General features: G+C 43.1%; 1 protein-coding gene across 15 annotated transcripts in view; it reads left to right on the top strand.

Moving 5' to 3' along the window:
- The window catches only part of AKAP6 (A-kinase anchoring protein 6), a 633025-nt gene that overhangs the window by 382324 nt on the left and 228891 nt on the right, over positions 1–21810 (top strand). For 10 of the 15 annotated variants that reach the window (XM_051822153.3, XM_089309798.1, XM_089309797.1 and 7 more), the window contains 2 exons: positions 17736–17832; positions 18963–19129. In XM_051822153.3, coding sequence (XP_051678113.3) covers positions 17736–17832; positions 18963–19129 — 264 coding nt within the window. The remainder of the gene's footprint in view (positions 1–17735; positions 17833–18962; positions 19130–21810) is intronic. The other 5 variants (XM_051822154.3, XM_089309801.1, XM_070053773.2 and 2 more) reach the window with 1 other exon arrangement.

Below are 21810 nucleotides of genomic sequence, written 5' to 3'. Positions count from 1 at the left end.
GTTTTCTCCCTGGTCTTATCTGATTATATTGGTTGGAGTAGAGATATCCTAAGCACCTCTTTATCTTTGCTTTGCAAATAGTGAGGGGCTATGATTCTCCAGGCTTGTTCACTAGGTGTAAGTCACATCTCAAATTTCACTCCTGAAATTATGGATAAGAATGTTTAGCAGTTGTTGAAGACCTGGTGTGTAGAGATTGCTGATGATACTTAAGGACAGTCCGTAAGTGTTACTGTTATGTTGTCCATCATGTCTGTTACTCCAGATGGAGTCTGTGAGTCAGGCAGCTTTCAAATGAACTCAGACTTTCTGTCTCAAATATTGGTCTTGTCCTCCTGAACCAATACTCTCATTTGTATTTTATATCATATTTCCCTACTGTTATGCTGAACTAATGTTAAATTACTCTTCTCAAAAATGAAGTAAGAAAGAAAGCCTGCCTGCCTTCCCATAAAATAAAAAATATGACTAAGCCTAGGGATCCACCTTCCTCGGTTCACCCTGTATAAATCATTACTGCTGCTTAATGAGTGGGCAAGTGGTGTTCACAAGATCATCTAGCAGTAGAGACAGCTACCCAGGTTCTTTACACATCTGTATAGGAATGATCATTTTATGTGAAATGAACAAAGGTACAGGCCCATGGGGGCTGGTCTCCTGTGGTTTAATAATGTGTTAGAACACTAGAACCCTCTGGAATTTACTGTAAAGAAAAGCAAATGTTAAAAGAATAACAAATGTTGTATGCTTGTATTTTAGTACTTAACTCAGTTCTTTTCCAAGGTGGTAACCAAGGGTTTTTACCACAGAAATCAAAGTTTTATATTACCTTCATGAGCTCTATTTTCACTGTAAGAAATACTGTGAAATTGTGATGATACATCAATGATTTTCCATGATAATTAATCATGTGCTTGCAATTTGGCTGCTCATTTCAAAACCACAATTCTTATCTTCTTAGAAAAGGACATTTTCAGGAAAATTTCATTTTGGAGAGGTGTTTTGCAAGTATTTTATATATGGAACATTCCCTTTCCTTGAAAACCACTATTATTTTTTTTTTATTTTTTATTTATTTATTTTTGACAGGCAGAGTAGACAGTGAGAGAGAGAGACAGAGAGAAAAGTCTTCCTTTTGCTGTTGGTTCACCCTCCAATGGCCGCCGCGGCCAGCGCGCTGCGGCTGGTGCATTGCGCTAATCTGAAGCCAGGAGCCAGGTGCTTCTCCTGGTCTCCCATGCAGGTGCAGGGCCCAAGGACTTGGGCCATCCTCCACTGCACTTCCGGGCCACAGCAGAGAGCTGGACTGGAAGAGGAGCAACCGGGACAGAATCCGGCGCCCCGACTGGGACTGGAACCCGGTGTGCCGGCACTGCAAGGCAGAGGATTAGCCTATTGAGCCACGGTGCCGGCCGAAAACCACTTTTAAAATAGCATTGTCAAGATAGCTCCAGAACAGACTCCCTTCTCTCTGTCTCATCCATTACCTCTGTCTTCTTTCTGACAGTTTATTTTAAAACAGCTTTATTGAGATATAATTGATATACATTAAATTGCATATTTTAAAGTATTCAATTTTAGAAGTTTTGACAATGGACAAACATACACATGGATGAAACTCTCAATAAAATCAAGATAATGAACATGTCCATGACCCCCAATCTTCTTAAAGAAACTGGGCCCCTCTTCAGTTCCTCCTCCAACCCTGAGCAGTCAGTGGACATGCTTTATGTCACTATTAGATTTGTTCATACTTTCTAGAATTTTATGTAAATGGAATCAAACCATATATAATTGGTTTTTTGGTGTGGGGGGAGGTCTGGTTTCTTTCAGCATACTTATTTTGAGGTAAGACATGCTGTTGCATGTATCAGTTATTCCTCCTTTTTGCTTGCCGAGTAGTATTCCATTGTATGGATATACCTCAATTTGTTCTATTCACCTGTTGATGGACATTTAAGCCATTTCTCCCACCAAGATTTTTTTTACAGGCTAAAGAAACACCAAACACTGCATTGAGTAAAAGTATAATAAAGAGAAGCATTGTAAATAACTACCATAAATTGTTCTTGGCAAATTATGTAGATTTTTTTCCCTTTAAAAATGTTATGGTTATCTTCAGGGCTTAGATGCTGAAGAGTAAAGTAGCTGAGCAAGTGAACAACTTCCCCGTCTAGAAACTTTATTTCATATCTAAACACATTTGCTCTTAAAATATTGCTCCAACCTACCAAGACATTTGTATGTATGCCCAACTCACCAAATGGGCACCCCATCATGTGAATTCAACCCCAGGAAAACAAGTCAGAAATTATTCTAGTTATAGCCAATGAGAATATCCAGTAGGGAAGACAAACCAACATCGGACTGCTGTGTGAAATTCAGGAAAAAGAACCATGAGGTCCCGACTTAAACTTGGGAAATAAATTTACATAGACATCACCCTGTTATGTTGGGCAAGAGTTAACCAACCACATTGAAATAGCCATGGGGAAACCACCTTTCCTATTTCAATGTGATAAATGAGAAATGTGGAAAAAGTGATAACTGTGTCTTCAAGTCCATCTACATTAAGCACCTGTGAGTGCTGGCAGTTACGTAGATGCTGGGAGCACATGATGAATGAACCTGGCTTGTTTCTTTCATGGATTTTTCAATCTATGGAAGGTGGCCACAGATTATATGTAGTTATCTGTAGACCCATAAGTGAATACTAATTTTGATCAGTAAATGATCAAATGGTAGGATAAGCAACATACTTTGGGAGGTACAAAGAAAACTTGTCTCAGTTCTTCCAGAAGAAAGGAAGGACTCAGGTAATTTGATGTAGGCTCCAAAAGTTGTATGTAAATTTGTTGATAGAGAGGGGAGGAAAAGAGAGGAAAGCAACTTTATTGGCGAGGTGAAAGGGGTGGGGAGCCCCCAGGTGTATTGAGACCAGCTTGGGGTGAGGCAGTGCAGGAGATTTGAGTGTCTTTTTAACAGACTGAACTTTTCTCTGCAGATAGTAGAGACTCATTGCAAGTTTGGTTTTGTTTTAACACAAAACCATAAATCAGATGAGATGAGGGTCAGCCTGGCACGGACTTACTGGGTGAGATTCATGGATCAGATAAAAGAATAACTCTAGGCACAATGGAAAATGGATTGAGTGTAGTATTTGAAGGATATACTGGTACAAGCAAGGCATTACCAATTCTTAGGATGTGTTTTTGACTAGGTTTTTCGACACAAAATTCATAAGAGTAAATAAAGGAAAGCCTTAAAAAGGCAAAAGTAAGTCTCTCTTCCACTTATTCTCCTTCAGTTACCATTTCTGCTCCCTTGTGGCAACTGTTCCTTTATATCATTTAAGGGTTATTCCAGGCATTTAAAACTTGCATCGTATCTACTCATCTTCCCTTAGTGCATGTTAGCATTAACTCAAAATTACTAAATATTGAACAGCTCCATCATTTTGAATAGCTGGCGAGTATTCCCTTTATGAATATGACATAATTTATTGAACCAGTCCCTTATGATGGAAATTTAGGTAGTTGGCAGTTTTTTTCTATTACAAATGGTGCTCCAGTGATTATCCATGAAAATTCTTCCTATCACATTGTATATCCTTAAAAGAAATGCTTTACAGGAGGAATTTCTGAGTCAGAGGTTATGCACATCTGAAGTTTCATGTATTGTCAAACTTAATATTGGATTGTCCTTAATAGAGATTGTCTCCGCTTCTGTCCAGCCGTGTATGAGGGTGTGTATTCCTTCACATTCTTGCTGTCAGAGTATCTTACCACATCGACCAGACTTCGTCCTCTGACACAAGCAGCATCTTCCTGTGGCTTGGTCTGAATTTCTTGTATTCTAAGTCGACCTGAGTGTCTTGGTGTAGTTTTAGGGGTCAGTTTTATTTCTTGTTTGAAACTCTCTGCCTATACTTTCAGCCTATTTTTCTGATTGTTGAATGGTCTTTTACTTCTGGGTATATAAGTTTATGTATTAAGGGAATTAGTCCCTTGTCTGTGATGTGAATAAAAAAAGTATTAAAAAACTGTTCTGTAGATTCTGTTGCCAAAATAGGGGGAGCAAAACATGGAAACATGGAAGCCTTAACGTTTGAGGAATCCAGAGTTAGGCAGACTTGGAGGGCCAGATAGTCCCTCCCTCTTGTGAAAGCACTTTTGGGTTTCTTCCTAGAAAGACCAGTGTGGTCTGAGGAGTTTGCTTACTTAGCCCTGCAAGGGACAGGGTTAAGATGCTATAGTTGAATGAGTGGATGAAAGGATGTCTGAGCAATGAGAGAAATGGTGACAGTATGGTCAGGGTTGGTTGTCCGTAGGTAAGAATGGAGAAGGAGGGGATGGATCCCAGAAAGAGGGACAGATTACAGTGACATGCCAGCGGTGTGTTTTGAGACTCACTCATAACCAACATCTGTTTCATCTGCCCTGGTCTCCCTGAAGGCTGGTGATGTCCTCATGAGTAGGACAGGAAGGCTCACTGCTCTCCAGCGGACAGAATTCTGGGCAGGACTTGAATGCAGCAGAGTGTGTGGAAGGTGCTAAGAGCTTCTCTGTGTATGGACTGGGGCTGAGGCTCCAGGGCCACTGTGGGGGTGTGTAACCAGGTCAGGTGAACATCACAAGCTGTAGTCACCCGGAAAGAAGGGGCAGCTGTCCAGGAGCCCAGTGTGTAGCAGGGGCATGTCAGTCTTTCACAGATCTACTGTAATGATGGGACTCCTGTTAAAGAAAACCATTAAATTACACTCACTGGAAAAATTCAAGCCATTTAAAGCAGCATAAAAATTAAAAGCAAGAAGCCTGCCCTCCCTTGTGTGACAAAGTAAACAGCTTGTTCTGTAGTCTTTTGAATCTTTTCATGTAAAGATGCATACATTGTAAGGATTTCCAAGTTCATGTTGTACCTCCTGTAGAACATCTTGCTTTTTTAATTTAAACATATTGCAGATGTCCTTCTGTTAGTATACAAAGATCTACTGCCTGTTTTAGCGGCTCTTTAATACATTGTTTGGCTGTGCCACAGTTTATTTCATCATTCCCATCGTGATGGGCATTTAAACTGCCTCCTTATTTATGCATTTGCAAATTACACTCAAGGAAAATTCAGATTGTTTTAATAGTAGTTGATCATCTCCTCCTTGCCCCATTCATGTCTGTCTATAGCAGCAACTCAACGATTCCATGTAATGAGAGTCTGTTGCACTTGAGAGACAGCTTTTGCTCCGGGTCCTAAAAAGTGAGTAGGGCCTGTGTTTGTTTGTGTATGTGTTTTGGGTCCATTTTTGCTCATGTATGAGTTTTGAGTCATAGGGGTACACTTCTTTTAATTAATGGTCATCATATTTATGGGGTATGATGTGACATTTCAATATGTGTATGCAGTGTGTACTGATCAAATCAGGGTAATTAACATTTCCCCCTCTTTGTCATTACGTTATGATTAGAGCCTTGGAGCTCTTCTCCTCTATTTGCTTGGAAAATATATAATGGGATATTGTGAGCTGTGGTCACCCCACTATGCTGTGTAATACTAGGAACTTGGACCTTCTGTCTCATTCTGATTTGGTGCCTAACATCCCTCTACCTGCCCCCTCCCATCCTGTAGGAATTACAGTGATCAGATTTCCATACAGGGGAAAACATTTGGTATTTCTCATTGTGCGTCTGGCTTATTTCACTTTAAAGCACACCTCCCTGAACTTGGTTGTTCAGGTTAGGATTGGTGCCTGCAATTTCAGGTGGCTGCCATAAGGTGGCACAAATCCTGCAAGTAGTGCTTACCCTTTTGGTACCTATGAAGGATTTGAAAATGTTTGTTTTTTATGTCATTACCCTAAGTACTTTTTTTTGTAAGATTTTATATATTTATTTGAAAACCAGTGTTACACAGAGAGAGAAGGAGAGGCAGAGAGAAAGAGAGAGGTTTTCCATCTGCTGGTTCACTCCCCAGTTGGCCACAATGAGTTGTGCTGATCCCAAGCTAGGAGCTTCTTCCTGTGACTCCCACCTGGGTGCAGGGGCCCAAGGACCTGGTCCATCCTCCACTGCTTTCCCGGGCCACAGCAGAGAGCTGGATGGGAAGTGGAGCAGCTGGGACTCGAAGCAGCACGACCATATGGGATGCTGGCACTGCAGGTGGTGGCCTTACCCACTATGTCACAGCGCCGGTCTCAACCCTAAGTACTTATAAAAACAGATATCATTTAATGGATAATGTGTCTGGCTGATGATATTCTCTCCGTGTGTGTGTGTGTGTGTGTGTGTGTATTTGCATGCATTTATCATCTGTATTTGGATCTTCATGTTACATCATATTTCTGATTAAATAGCTTTCATTTGTATCTTACAAAAGACAGTTTACATGTTAAAGAGCTTCTAGCCATGCAGGAGAATTTTCCAAAAATATTTTCTGCTGTTTTTCTTTTGCTCACCCTTCAATCTTCACTTCTCCATTTTTCATTGCTTAAAGTTAAAAATCGACAGCTTTTTCTTTTCCCGACTTCTTGGCACCCACCTCTTCCACCTACCTTTCTCCTCTGGGATCTGAGGCAACTGTGGTCGACCAAGCTGGACTTCATGAGAGCAGCAGCCGCCATGCAGCCACACTGCGCAGCCAGTGTGAAGCAGTTGCTGGTACTTCAAAAGCTGGAGCTGTGTGAGCTAGGTCAGCCTGCCTGCCATCTCACTCAGCCTCCATGTGCAGGGCTGCTGGCCTCCCGGGAGCTTTGCAGTCCATTTGCTTGTCCCCATTGAGTCCCAGCAGTTCAAGGAGAGCTGCGAGAGCTTAGTAGCAAGCAGCAATATTCTTTCTCTTTGGGGAATTGGAAATTCTCAACTCCCAGCCTGAAGTTATTTGCTTCTGGGGCTCAGGGATAGAAGAAAGGTCTGCCAGGAATTTACAAGACTGGGGTGTTGGGAGGTGGAAGTGCGGGGCTAGAGGAGGGGCAGGAGGCTCACTGTGGACCCGGGAAAGTCCTGAGCTACATTCCTTTGTTCATACAAGGAGCTCTGTACATCCAGGAGACGAATCGTACGTTCTCGCCTGCGCAGTTAGGAAGCGTCCTTTCCATGCTCAATGCACCTGCCAGTGTACTTTTTGCCTGACTCAGTTTAGGGACGGCTGGGCCATAGTACCCCAGCGGTACTCATTGGTTTGAAGAGATTGTTGGTGCCCAGACATTTTACTGATTTGTTATTTGTTGCTTTTTTTTTTTTTTTAGGAAGTAATGACTGCTTGTAAGCAGAATGCTGGGGAAGCACTGTGTTTAAGCATTTCCCATATTGGGCATTTGCATACCAAGCACTGAAGGAACTGTTTAGACAGGCCCTGCCCCACGGGGCCCATGCAGGCCCAGGAGGGACTCACAGGCATTGGGTGCATTCACCTCCACACCTCTCCCTGTGTGGACCCCCGTATGGAGCCTCCTGAACACTGTGTTACATGGAATTTTGAAATCTTGGGACAATTCAACTGGCGTAAATAGCGCCATGATAATAGTGTCATCTCTTTACATTAGCCAGAAAAATGCCAGTCGTATCTATTCAGGGTTACTGTGAAGATCAAATAAGCACGTGGTATGTGAGTAGCCTTGTTTCGTGGTGGGAGAGTTGTGTGCATCTTCCATGGAGAATGGAGAACGTGTGGAAGGAACAGCTCAGGTGTCCTCAAGACACTAAAGTTCTCCCTCCTCCCCTCCCCTCCCCTCTGCTCTGCTCTTGTGGCTGTCACCTACCTGAGGGACAACTTGCGTCTCTCTGGTGTCTCTTCTGACACCTGTCCTTGCATGTGCAGAATAGGCACTAAAAATACCTCCTAAACGAATGAATGAGCCTCCATAAAAGCAGTATCACAACCATTACCGGCAGAAAATAATTCTAACTAATATGTTAAAGCATCAAACAGTAACTGAGTATGTCTACGAGTCATTTCCTCTACATTTTTCTTTTACAAAGAAAAATGGACTTTGGTCATAGGGTCTTCTGAGCATTGTCTAGTAGGTTTGTGACAGGAAAAAACATCTATAGAGAGAAAAAAATGGGAATGTTTTCTTCTGTTTTCAGGATAAATTCATTCCCTTTGGCAAAACAAAAAACACAATAAAAATAAAAATGTTAGTTCAGATACAAGAAAGATTACAAAGAATTCCACAGGTTAGTGTTACTGTTTCACAATATGAAGGCTGCATGACTAGACAGGATGTTAATGACTTGACATTACAAAAGTTCATTAAACTTATTTTCTAAGTGGTTTGGTTCCCTGTCTCAAATGTGTGAAGCATGGGGGAGCTGGGATAGATCTGCCCCAGGCTGCCAAACAAATTTTTAATGGAACCTGAGTCCTTCAGGGATTGTCCTAAATCCACATAATATTCTTAAGTCCTGGTGTTTGCACTGGCCCTGTATATTAGGAGGTGTATGTGTGAATAATATACTTATATCCATTCATCACCCTGGTGACTCCACATCTGTAGGGGCTGCTGCACAATTATTCCACCTCAGGGGGTAGAGAGAGATTTGGGCCAGGATTGACCTCTTTTTCAGTCAGGGCCTCCAAGCAATGTGTTCTAGAAGTCAAATGGTCCCTTCAGAGAGAACCTCTGTTTGAGAATCCATTTGGCCTAATGTAGCCATGCTGAGAAGTCAATGTGATTACGTGTGTCAGGTGTGGAGGCAGCATCCAGAGAAGTGAATGCAAATTTGTCACTCTGAGGCACAGTCAAGTTCAGAATCTCTCCCATCTGTCTAATTCTTGCATAGATACCAGCCAGTCTATCAGAAAAGAGTGTCAACTTCAGTAAAATGCATCAACTTTCTCTCTCTCTCTCTCTCTCTCTCTCTCTCACTCTCTCTCACACACACACACTCTCATACAATGCAGCTGTTTGAGATAACTTGAAGTTGTTTGAAGAGCTAAAGTCACTTTTAAAGACTCATCCGTGTTTTTATTACCTGCGATTTCAGAGAAGGTCCCTCAGGAAGAATGAGGATTTGCGCCCTTACAGCTTAGTTGCTGCTTCCTCTGCTACTTCTTCCTCTTCCTCTTCTTCTGGAAAATAAATATTTTTATAATACTTACCTTTTTGATCAGAAGTTTGGTCCGTATAGCGTCCTTTTAATTGTTTCAAGCTTCTGATACACCTGGAGGTATGTTACAGATTGTCAGAAGTAATATATCGATGACAAATGTAGCCACTTCATTTTGTTGGGGAAATACACAATTGTGGTACTGGCTGACCACTTATTTAATTATGTGGCAAATACCATATGATGAGTGAGTAAAGTTAAATTGATGATTTGGGCTATCTCAGCCAGGGTACAGTTTACATGGCAATTACACCAGGATCATCTAAGTGTAATTGGCAAGTAATTTTGTAAGCGAAGGAACATGACAGCTCATTTACATGGTGCTCACTGAGTAAAATTTGGGGACATTTATCAACCACTTCCAAGTGAAGAATGATTGCACCAATATCTCCCAAAATACTACAGGCTGTTGGAAAGCTACATGGAAAGGTTTGATGTGACTCTCCATGCGTTCCCTCCGCCGAGCATCTGTTTATTGTGTGGCACTGAAGATAGAGAAACAAGTGACAGCGCCGTTCTACTCTCAAGCAACTCAGATGTGGGATGCAGATGCATCTATCGATCACTTTAATGCACCTTAGTAAGCGGAGGTTTGAGTTCTGCACAAGCACTGTGGCTGCTGAGGGTAGTGGAATGCACAGGGTAGAAGAGGGTCAGGGAATACGAGCTACAGAAGGTGACATCTGAAATGAGGTTTCAAGGAGGAGCGGGGCTGTAGAAGCCAGGGGTTCACCAGGCAGAGGTGCCAGCAAGAACAGATCTTAAAGCAGGTTGAGCTGAAAACTTGTAACAGTTCAGGGCACACATGGGACCTGTGGAGCTGACTTGGCCAGGATCTCAGACGGCCTTTTAAAGGCCTTGCTTACTCCACGGCCTTGGTGACCATTGGAGGAGCTGGTGAAGAAGAGGATCTTTGCCAGAGTTGTTTGTGGATAGTTGTTTTGTGGTAAAAACAGTTATTGTGTGATTACGGTGTGCCTGGCTGTGTTCTGCTTACCCCTTACCCTCACAGTCACCCCATGGAGTAGGCACTCACATTTCCTGCTTCTTACAGACGAAGAAACAGTACATCGAAGTTGTCCAAAGTTACACAGTGGGTGATGGCTGCAATTCACTGTTTTTTTGTTGTTGTTGTTGTTGTTTTGTTTTGGTTTTGGTTTTGGTTTTTTTTTTTTTTTTGGACAGGCAGAGTGGACATTGAGAGAGAGAGAGACAGGTCTTCCTTTTCCATTGGTTCACCCCTCAATGGCCGCTGCGGCCAGCGCACCATGCTGATCCAAAGCCAGGAGCCAGGTGCTTCTCCTGGTCTCTCATGCAGGCGCAGGGCCCAAAAACTTGGGCCATCCTCCACTGCACTCCCAGGCCGTAGCAGAGAGCTGGACAGGAAGAGGAGCAACCGGGACAGAATCCAGCGCCCCAACCGGGACTAGAACCTGGGGTGCTGGTGCCGCAGGTGGAGGATTAGCCAAGTGAGCCGCAGTGCTGGCCTGCAATTCACTGTTTATTCGACCTTTCTCCACTCCCCTGCTACCCCCACCCCCAGACACATGTTCATGCACACCCTAGACTGCTCTGTGAGAGCAAGGCCCATGGTCTTCTCATTCATAGCAAGAGCTGTCAAACTTCAGATGGTGCCTGCCTGCACCTTCCTAGGCACCCAACAAATAATGAGGGAGGGATGGGAAAGCCATGACTGGCAAGGGATGACGACGATGAGGGCCTGCATCTAAGGCGTTTTGAGTCAGCAGGGAGAGGTGAGGATAAAGAAATAGCTTGGCCGGGCTTGGTGATTGATTGAACATGTGGGCTTTGTTGGCGTGTTCTCACAGCGCTTCTGATTTCCAGCCCATACTCTGGAGAGATGACTTGGCAAAAGAATCCACAGCAGAGGGAAGCTCACGCTGCTCTTCACAGAACTCTTACATTCCTTGGAAGAAATGCTGTGGACTTAGAATGAAATGTTAGAAGAGACTTCCCTGGAGGTGGTTAAAAATAGAATGGACACATCTGCCCGGGACGGCTGAGGGACAGGGCTGCCGGGGGCTTGATGAGTGGTTAGATGGCCTTTGGGATTTTTCTCCCTTTGAAAATTCTCTGGTTTAAAGAAATAAAAATTCTCCCAAACTGCCAATCCTTAACTTCTTGGATCAGAAAGGTAAAAATCTGTAAATTTAAGGGCTGGAAAATATTAAGTTGCAATGCCTGGTTTATAGATAAGGAAACTAGAAGCCCAGAAGAGTTAAGTGACATGTCCAAGGGCACATGCTTGAGGCAGAAGGAAGGCCAGGTTCGTTGGTTTCCTGTCCTGGGCTTGTCTTTCCCAGGTCTCGGATAACATCATTTGTTGTGAGTGTCCCCCGTGGGTAGGCCTGGACTGGGTGTTGACACAAAAGCAAAGGAGACCTGTTATGTGCCCCTGGGGAATTAAGAGCAACTCAAAAATACAGGCTTCATAACATCTGAAAATGTCACAAAGTGCCATCTACAACACAGAACTATTGGGAAATAGAGAAAATGAATTTTAAAGATCCGTGGTGATTTTTTTTTTAAAGCCTTACTCTTTACTGGGCACTGCTTCTGTGCTTAGCACTCATTATCTCTACTCACAACAACCTGCAAGGTAGACAGCATTATCTCCATTTTGTGTTTCGTACCTTGCTCTGTATTGACAGATCAGACCCTGGTGATGGCAAAGCCTGCCCTGCATGAGTGATGTGAACCTTGGGTTGAGTTTCCTTGAGGTTGTCTTCTTCTCGTATACAGAGGTTATTTATTGACATACCTATAATTTTATCATAGAGACACTTTTGAGGCTTCATTTGTTGCTTTTTTTTGTCATATATTTTCCACGTGATCACATGGTCTTCGTTTTAGCAGCTGCGTAATGTCTTATTGAGCTTTTAGGAGGCTCTAAAAGCAATGTGTGCTTGCTGAAGTTTCCCAGTGCGTATGGCATTTTGAAGATACACTTTATATTTGGAGTGTCAGGACGTCTGACCATCCTCTGCGGATGGCACTGTGGAGAGGAGAGAAGCCACCAGGCTCTGCAGGGCTCCTCCCTCCAGGAGTCCCTCTGAGAACAGAGAACTGGGGTGGAGCCCAGGCAGAGATGGCCCGAGGCAGATAGCAGGTGACTTTTCAAGCCTCGGCTTTTTTGACTGAACACACATTCTTCCTCCTGCCCTTGTAAAAAGACAAGTCTTCATTTTCTTAGGGTAGTAAAAATCTTCTGCATGAAGAAAAAGTGTCATCAAGTGTCTTATTCATCAGCATATAGACCATCTCTTTAAAATGACAGTGGGAGTAAAAGTTCATCAGTTCAATATGTCTTTCACATTTGGAGACTCCTGACTAATAACCTCTGGTATTTATCATCAGAACAGCCAGAGAACTAAATTCTGGCACACGCTGCTCTCACGCACTGAGAAAAACTTAAAAAGACAGGAGAGTTTCTCCATTTTTCCTTTTTCCATTCATTTAGAAGAAAAAGCATACCTTTTTTTAATTAGAAAAATAAGCATGTAGATACATCTGGCCTGTATTATCACAGCAGCCTCCTAAATGGCCTCCTTGTCTCCAGCCTGTGCACTGGCCAGAAAGAACTTTCCAGATCGTGGATCTGCACCAGTCATGCTCTCAAATCGCCGTGGCATCTTCTCCCATGACTCTTTCATGGTTTTGGGGTCAAATTCTGTTTAGCAACAGCTGTTCACCTGGCCCCTGCCACACTGCCCCCTTGCACCCTACCCCAGTCACACTGTGCTGCTCATGGCTCCCAGCTTCAAGCTACACTAAGTGTCTTTATCCCAGTGAACAAATCAATTCTTTCTCTGCAAACTCCTTGCTAGGCTGTGCTGAGCCTGGATCCCAGCATGGGTCCCCACAGTACCTATCTAGCACTTATCACACCCATATGGAATGCAGCATAACAGTTTCATTAAAAACAAAACACAGCAAAACTTGAATCTCACTGGGGAAAGCATATCAGTACCGAGTTTACTTCCGGCCCCGCCACTCTGTGTTATGTACCAAACCCTAATTACACATTTATCTTTTCTGGAACATATAAAGCTACTTGTTTTCTTATCTCATTCATCCAATAGACTATCAGTTGTTTGACAACCAGGATTGTGTATTGTTAACTTTTATTTCAATAAGCCTGGCAGAGACTGCTCAATAAATATTTGTTTTATGAATTTGCACCTTTAAGAAACTAAAATTAGGTCAGGAAAGTCTCAGGAAGTATTTTAGGCCTCTCTGACTATTCACAAACATCACATGAATCATGGAACTAAGTGGCCCCCAACAGAATATTTCATGTAGTGGTTAGAAGTCTGTGTTCGTGACTTGATGCTGCTAAGACTCACCCACTTTAGATATTTCCAACTATTGAATTTCGTTACGCTCTTCCCCAGATTTCCTATACCAGGGGATCCATATCTGTGAATACTGGTGGTTGCTCATGAATTATCATCCTTCCTATTGTTTTATTTTCATCAAGGCATGCATGTCTTTGGATTCTTTTCATGTCCACATGGCCTTCATACTACTGTCAAACTGGGCTACTTAGAAATGTAGCTGGAACAGAGTTAGATGTATTATTTTATTTGCTTTGTGAAGTCTGATTATGATGACGGAAAATCAGTGAGCGTGTCTGAATTTGGGTCTGGCCGAGAAGTAACACATGCAGATCTCTGCTGATGCCAGCAGTTGTAGTCATGGAAATGCCCACTGGTCAAATCCAGATGTGTCATCTTTTTGATAATCTAGTGCTTTATATTAGTCCTTGTATTTTTCCATCTCTGAAATTATTCTCTTCTAGTCATTTAGTTCCACACTGCTTTCAAAAAGATCCGGTGTTCCCCGGGCCCAGATTGCTCATGTTTATGGAATGTCACATGATCGGTGACATAGGCCACGGTATCTGCCTGTGGCAATGTTCTTGCCATAAATTTGGTGTCCAGAGAACGCCCTGCATTTTGAGGGAGTGCTATGGATGTTGCATCGGGATTATGAACCATCAGGCACTGTTGACAAAGTGTGTTAGTAGCACAAGAATGGAAATGTGTCCAAGTATCAAATTTAAGGAAAGATAAAAAAAAGACTAAACCCCTTTTGTATAAGCTTACTTCTCCAGGGAAGAGGTGGGAACAAAATGGGGAATGCGTATTACAGAATCCTTTAGCAGCCAGACATCTCATTGACGATTTTGTTAATGTGCCCGCTTGGCTGCCTTCTCAGAGGCCCATTGTGAATTCCTTAGTTGATGTTATTAATGGGTAATGGGTGCACCTGAAAATCAAGCAATATTGTCCCATTTAGGTAATAGTTATGTTAAATGATTCTTTTCTACAGCAGCAAGCTTATCAGATTATTTTTTGCGTGATAATGAATACCTCATATTTTCCAATTTCCTAATCAAATGTTTCCACATCATCTCAAGGCAGAGCCAGTTCCAGCTGCATCTGTTCTGTACTCCTGGTTTCAATGCTGTCAGATTACCCGGCCTACTTAACGGTCCTTAGGTTCTTTTTTGCTCTGACACTTGGAAAGGCCTGATGCACCTCTTTTGAGGCTCATGATTTCCAACCATTCAACACAAGTCTGTTGTGAGTAAACAGGGAATCAAATAGAGCACTAGGCTATATTGACAACTATGAGGAAATTTCTAGAATAGATTTCTTTGTAAGTGTTGGTGCCGTCAGGTTGACTGCCAGTGTTTCTCTTTTCCATGTCGCTTCGTCCTGAAATACACACGTATTTCAGTCTGTGTGGCATCCTTTCAGAGTGAAGAATTTCTACAGCAGTCACAAAAAGCAGCTGTGCTTTGACTATAAAATAATAAATGTTGGGGTGACATTTGGCTTAGTGATTAAGAGAAGCTTGTTAGGAAACCTATGTTAGAGTACCTGGGTTCAGTTCTGGCTCCTCTCTGGATTCTAGCTTCCTGCTAATGCACATTCTGGGAACAGCAGGTGATGAACTGAGGGGTTGAATCCATGTCACCCATGTAGGATACCTGGATTGAGTTCCCGGCTCCTGGCTGCAGCCTCGTCCAGTTCCGGATGTTGTGGGCATTTAGGGAGTGAGTCAGAGTGTGGGAGCTCTTTCTTTTTCTCTCTCTCTCCCCTTTCTTGCTCTCTCCCTCTAAAATAAAAATAAATGTTCGATTTTTTAATTTCATTTATTGTTTGGGTTGTTCAGAAGCATTGCTTTAGTTTGTTTTATTTAATCAATTATCTGTAGCTAAAAGAGAATAATACAAGAAATGGTGAACAACCCTTGGGGAAACTTGGTATTATCACCTTCTTTCATATATCCCTGTATTTTATGCCTGGAGTCAGATTAAATTATTCTTCATTTTGGGGTCAGTTTTGGGTTTTATTTAGTCAAAATTCTTATCTTCATACCTCAAAGCCCAATTTGCATCTTTCATTTTCTATGTTTTTTTTTTTTTTTTTTTTTTGACAGGCAGAGTGGACAGTGAGAGAGAGAGAGAGACAGAGAAAAAGGTCCTCCTTTTCCGTTGGTTCACCCCCCAGTGGCTGCTGCGGCCAGCGCACCTCGCTGATCCGAAGGCAGGAGCCAGGTGCTTCTCCTGGTCTCCCATGCGGGTGCAGGGCCCAAGCACTTGGGCCATCCTCCACTGCACTCCCTGGCCACAGCAGAGAGCTGGCCTGGAAGAGGGGCAACCGGGACAGAATCCAGAGCCCCGACTGGGACTAGAACCCGGTGTGCCGGCGCTGCAAGGCGGAGGATTAGCCTAGTGAGCCACGGCGCCGGCCTCTGTGTTCTTTTGATAATTCTATTTCTGTCTTCTGAGAAAGACCCCTTTTCTCCTCTAAGAAAAGGAGAGCCCAGCCCAGACTCACCAGTGGATGTCCGGGATGACTCACGCTGCATTTTGTTCTCCTTGTGACAGTTGGAGCTGTGGCTCTTGTGCAGTTAACCCTATAATGCCAGAGACCATGCTTCCCACCCCCACCCCCCAGTCTCTGTTACCCAGCTGGATGAACATAATAGGCAAAGCACATGGTTTCTAAGTGAATGGACGAATGCCTAATTTCATTCCAACTGGGTCTGTACCATTTCTAACTTCTGTCAAACATTCTTAGCATCAAGTACAGTGCAGTGTATATGACTAATACTCAATGAATGACAGCAAAGCATGCTGTATATTTTGGAGCCCTATCATGGTGGAGCTAAAGTTTGGCAAGCAGTATTTCTAAATCTATGCTTGTTTCACTTAGTCAAGGAATGAATTTGCATCTTGAAGACTAACCATTGATTCAATGTATTGGTTACTATGACGGTGATCACTCTGCATCAGACTGCCAGTGTTTGGAATGCCTTGTAGCATTCCAGAGGTGGAAATATCTTTGAAATACCATATGTGTTTCTTGAAATATTTAAATTAAAACCTACCCCTTCAGAGAATGTTATTGATCAAGTTCAACAGATATCCACTGTTCCTGCAAACATTTATCAAACACCTTGTATGTGACATGAGATGGAGATAAATGTGAAACCGGTAATTCTTCAATTTGGTGGCCAGGGATAGAATGCGACAGTGAACAGTCTGATAAATTCTAAAGGAGCAAAGGGAAGGGAGTGGCTCACTGCCCGTGAGACTTTAGAGAAGCCTGCCTGGAAGACAGGGCTCCTAGGTGGTATTCAACCACGATAGCAGTTTTTGTCTTCTTTTTTAAAGTATTTATTTGAAAAGCAGAGTTAGAGAGGCCATCCATCCACTGGTTCACCCCCAGAATGGCTGAAGCCAGGAAACTGGAACTCCATTTGGGTCTCCCACATGGGTATAGGGCTCCAAGTATGTGGGCCGTCTTCCACTGATTTCCCAGGCTCATTAGCAGAGAGCTGGATCAGAAGTGGAGCAGCCAGGCCTTGAACCAGTGTTCACACGGGATGCTGGCGTCACAGGTTGGGACTTAACCTGCTCTGTCACAATGCCGGCCCCAGTTTTTGTCTTCTGAATGACTATCATGAGAGAAAAATGACCCTGATGTGCTTAGTGCTTGATGTATTCATTTGTAAAGCAGTGTCACTTTTTAAGGAACAAACTTATAAAAAGTAAGGATTTCAAAAGCATTTGGTTCCTCAGTAAAGCACCTAAACCCACTTCCATATTGTGTGGTTTGTGTGAAGGCTGAGAAACAGAGCTGAATGAAGCACTACTGTATGAACGGATTTATATATGTGCACATAAAGCTAATATATTTTATGCTGCCAATTTTTATGGCTTCATAAATAGTGCTATCACTAACATTTCTAAAAGTGAAGAAAAGTGCTCATATGGGCTGGTGGAAATTCAGTGTATTTTATAGAACACTGCTACTCTTGGTATAGCCTACGGGATGTGACTCTTCATAAAAGCCTAATGAATTTCTCAATTTGTCAGCTGTTTCCAAACAGATGCACTCTGCTAATCGAATGGGAACATTTTGAGCCCAGATCCCAAATATCAATAGCTTTTAGCACTACCAATTAGTTTGTCTATGGGTAAATTGGCCTGTGTGGTTTTTGATTAAAAAAAAAAAAGAGGCAGCAGGTGATTTTGTATGGATATTTTTTATGTGACTGCCTTGCCGGGGTTTGATGCTCATATTTTTTCCCTTGCAGAGCTTTAAGTTGAACGTAGACAGTCACTGTGCTCTCAAGGAAGCCGTGGAGGAGGAAGGACACCAACTTCTCGAGCTCATTGCATCCCACAAAGCAGGTAAATCCTCCTGAAATATTGCAAGTCTTTATGTCTCCAGACTATTAAGAATGAAGAAGCATTGCTGTAAATTACTGCATATATTCACTTCCTTATGTATTATTAATATTTACATTATCAGATTGACCTTCAGGATTTATAAATGTTTCATATACTGCATACAATGCTGTGATACTTAGCAGATGAAATACTGCCTCCAAATGGTCTGTTCATTTTATTTTGGGCTTGCTGTTCACCTGAGTTTCAATTGAAATCACATTCCTGAAAACTTCATATTGACATGCTTTTTGATGTAGGTGCTCTGGAAATAACTTTACAATAATGAATGAGAATTGAGCACATAGTTATAATGCATATGCATTAGGGTACTTGTAGCTAACATTACAGATATAATGCAGGCATTCTGGAGATGTCTGATGGTCTCCCTGCCAATTCACACACATGAGCATTTCTCATGTTCTTTGCTGATTTTTGCATTAGCAGACTTTTTTTTTTTTTTGGTTTTCAACGATTCTCATCTCAGTATTTATGTTTTTATGAAGCATAGAGTATAAACAAAATAGTTTTGTTATTTGGTTACTCTGAGAGCAGAAGTCTGTTAGGAGGAGGCACAATCAGACTCTGACTTTGAGGTTACTGCAGCTGAAGAAGAAAACAACTGCAGTGATCGGATGTGCTACTGTTGAAACTGCTCTCTTCATGCCGGCCTGTTGCCTGTATTTCTCACTGAGCTGACTTCACCTATTCCTGTCCATCTTTCTGAGCACTATACGGTCTCTACCCAGAAAACCCCAGGGCCTCTAACTCGGGATGTGGAGCTCAAGTGTTCGGAACTTCATACGTGTTGATTTTTGTCCCACGTGTGTCTTTTTCCATGAATACATTAGGTCATTTTCCAAACCAGGCATCTGTGTGGCAATCTCATTTTTGTGCCCTTATGCCTTGTATCATGAATTGCCAGTCTCTGAGCGACAAACGCTAATAAGGCAGGTGATGGTAAAGGTCATTTAAAAATATGCGCATTGTTTGAAATAGCCACCTCACTTACTAAATTAAAAAAAAATTAAGCCAGCGGCAGCAGGCAGAGATGCAGTCGAGTCCACAACCTGTGCTTTCCCCTCCTTTTGGAGAAGGCCTGAAGGATATGCTGCGGATGATCGCCAGTCAGTGGAAGGAGCTGCAGAGGCAAATCAGACGGCAGCACAGCTGGATTCTGCGGGCTCTGGATGCCATCAAAGCCGAGATCCTGGCTACTGATGTGTCTGTGGAGGATGAGGGAGGCACAGGAAGCCCCAAGGTAAGTGGCTTGAAGTTTGCCTTATTTCCTCTTATTTCCGCCTGCTTTTGAACTAGGCACCACTGAAGTCTTCTTTCCACCCCGAAGGCTTTTTGTTTCTCGTGGGTAAACTTTATGCATCTCCATCAACACAGGGAAATGGCTCAGTTTAAAACCAAACCAAACCCACAAAGCCTACAACCCGCAAGTTTTCCAGGAAAGGGTCTTTTTGTGAAAAGTGGTAGGGTAGGAGGAGGATGGTCCTACAGTGAGGGTGAGGGAGACGGGGACATAAAACATTTAGTAAACAAAACATAAAGCATCTTTAACATGAATAATCAGAATGGTTTTAAATTGTTTTGTTGCAACTATAAATCACTATAATCAGTGCAATCACTCAGCTCTGACATCCATTAGCCGCTTGGTTACAGCAAATTAACAAAGAAGAGAGAAAGTGATTCATTATCTCATTCCTGTTAATGACTATCAGATGCATTGCCTAATTAGGGGATGGTCATTGTGGTGGGAAGAAGGTCATATGCTTTGCTACAAATCTTTTTGTTCTGAGTGTAAGTTCTCCGTAATGGCACATGCGCCGAATACAACAAGTACTTGCCGCTGGACTTTCAATGAGGTCCCTTCTGATGCCAAATGCTTTCTTCAGGTGTCTTTGAACTCACAATGTGGAAATCCCTTTATTAATTTGATATATTCATGCCATTCCTCCCTCGCTCCCTGTGTGTGTGTGTGTATGTGTGTGCACGAGAGAGAGAGAGAGAGAGAGAGAGAGAGAGAGAGAGAGAAAAGTAAATGCAGAAAACCAGTCCCATAATAAAGTCAGTATCAAAGTGTCTTGTAACATGGGGCAAACAGATTGAAGAGCTCATGGTTTCAATTCCTGGCATGGACAAAGTGAGTAAATCATCATCAAATGGCCTTTCTTCAGCCTCCATGTGGATCGGCCTTGTGCTGAATGTCCACAGAGCAAGTTAAACACACACGTCGCCCTCCTAGGCTCACATTCTTCAAGGCAGGCAGAGGGGAGGCCAGCCAGCCCTGGCATGCTCAGACCCGGGCAGCCCGTGAAAAGCTGAGACGATTTACAGCTCTGGAACCTCAAACGATGACCTTTCACTTATTTGTTGGAAACAGAGGACAGAATGATGAGTTCAGCTCCAGTTAAAGGCGGCTCCTCCGAGGAGGTTATGTTTCAGGAAATACTTGAAGGAAGGAAGAGAGGTGACTTGGCACATGAGCACATATTTTACAAAGTGATGTGATGAAAGGATCAAAGCTGGAACTAATATGCAGTGGGGAGTGGATTCAGCGAACTTCTCAGGGTAGACGTGGAACTATTTGCAAGGGTAGGCTGCAGGGAGAAGTTGAGTGGGCTGATGGATTGGTTGTGTGTTTATAGTGGGGAAGGATGGTGAGAAAAGACACCTAAAACACTGTTGTGTTGTGTTTTATTTAACGAAAATATACCGAGTGTCCACTTTTCAAAAGCTCTCCTGTATTGGGTGCATTCTACATGCCAGCCATTATATTACATCCTTATCTATAGTTTCTTTCAATCATCACAACAAATGTATATAAAGTAGTTTTGTTATGATCAACAATGGAGGCACAGAGAAGTTAAGCAACTTGCTGGTAAGTTGCAGAGCTGGGATTTGAATCTGAGCTCCTGGTCCTAGAGCCCACGTTCTTCACTACCTAGGGCACTGCCCCTCGCTGGCACTGCTCAGGGCGGAGTTTGGTGCCAGGCATTAGAGGTGGACAGTAAGACTTGGTACCCGTCCCATAGAGCTTGTGGTCAAATTTGGGAGGTGGATTTCAGTCTAATAATCCCTGCCTTTGCAGATGATGATGTGCCGTGAAAGAAAAGGAAAGGGAGTGAGACGAGTTCGGGTAGGAGGATGTGACTTAGACCAGGGCATCGTGGAAGGCCTCTTTGAGGAAGTGACATTTGGTGAGCAGGCCAGGAGGGTTAGAGAGGGAGTACTGCGCCAGGCAAACCAGAGGGCCTGTGGTTGGCTGAAGGATGCTTTGGGAGAAGCAGGGAAACACTGTGATTGAACTTCAGGATAAAACCTGCCCCTGGCAGCGGTGTGGGGCCTGCATCAGTGGTGGGGTGGAATGAGTTGGGGGTAGGGGAAGGGGTAGGGGTGGGGTGAGAGTGTGGCAAAGTCTCAGTGCAGAGATGGTGCGGTCCCCTAAGTTAGTAAAATGGCTGTGTTGAAAAGAAGCAACTCCACTTGCCAGGGCCAGTTTGAAACGGACACTTTTAAGTCAGCTCCTTTTGTAGAGGTTTGGAAGTGGTATGAAGATGACAACCCAGTGTGTGTGTGTGTGTGTGTGTGAGAGAGAGAGAGAGAGAGAGAGAAAGAGAGAGAGAGAGAATTCTCACAAGGAAGGTAAAACCAGTTTCTGAAAAAGAGCTACCTGCCCAGGCCCCTTCCCAGACTGTGTCAGAACCCCTGGGTTAGGGCCCAGAATCTGCATTCCAGGAAGCTGCCAGGCAGGTACTGTCATAGTAGTCAGAGGGCCCCTTGCCTGTAGGAGAACAGGACCCTCGCACAGCATGAGGGAGCCAGCAGGTGTCTTGTTGTTACTTACAGTAGGAAACAATTGGTATCAATAGAAATACTGAAAATGGGACCTATTTAATTAAAGTATATCCTACTGCAAAGTGTCATAGACAT

Source organism: Oryctolagus cuniculus, chromosome 12 (genome assembly GCF_051225735.1).
Source record: "Oryctolagus cuniculus isolate XC-2025 breed Fujian yellow rabbit chromosome 12, ASM5122573v1, whole genome shotgun sequence".
Classification (NCBI taxonomy): domain Eukaryota; kingdom Metazoa; phylum Chordata; class Mammalia; order Lagomorpha; family Leporidae; genus Oryctolagus; species Oryctolagus cuniculus.
This window is presented reverse-complemented; position numbering and strand designations above follow the sequence as displayed.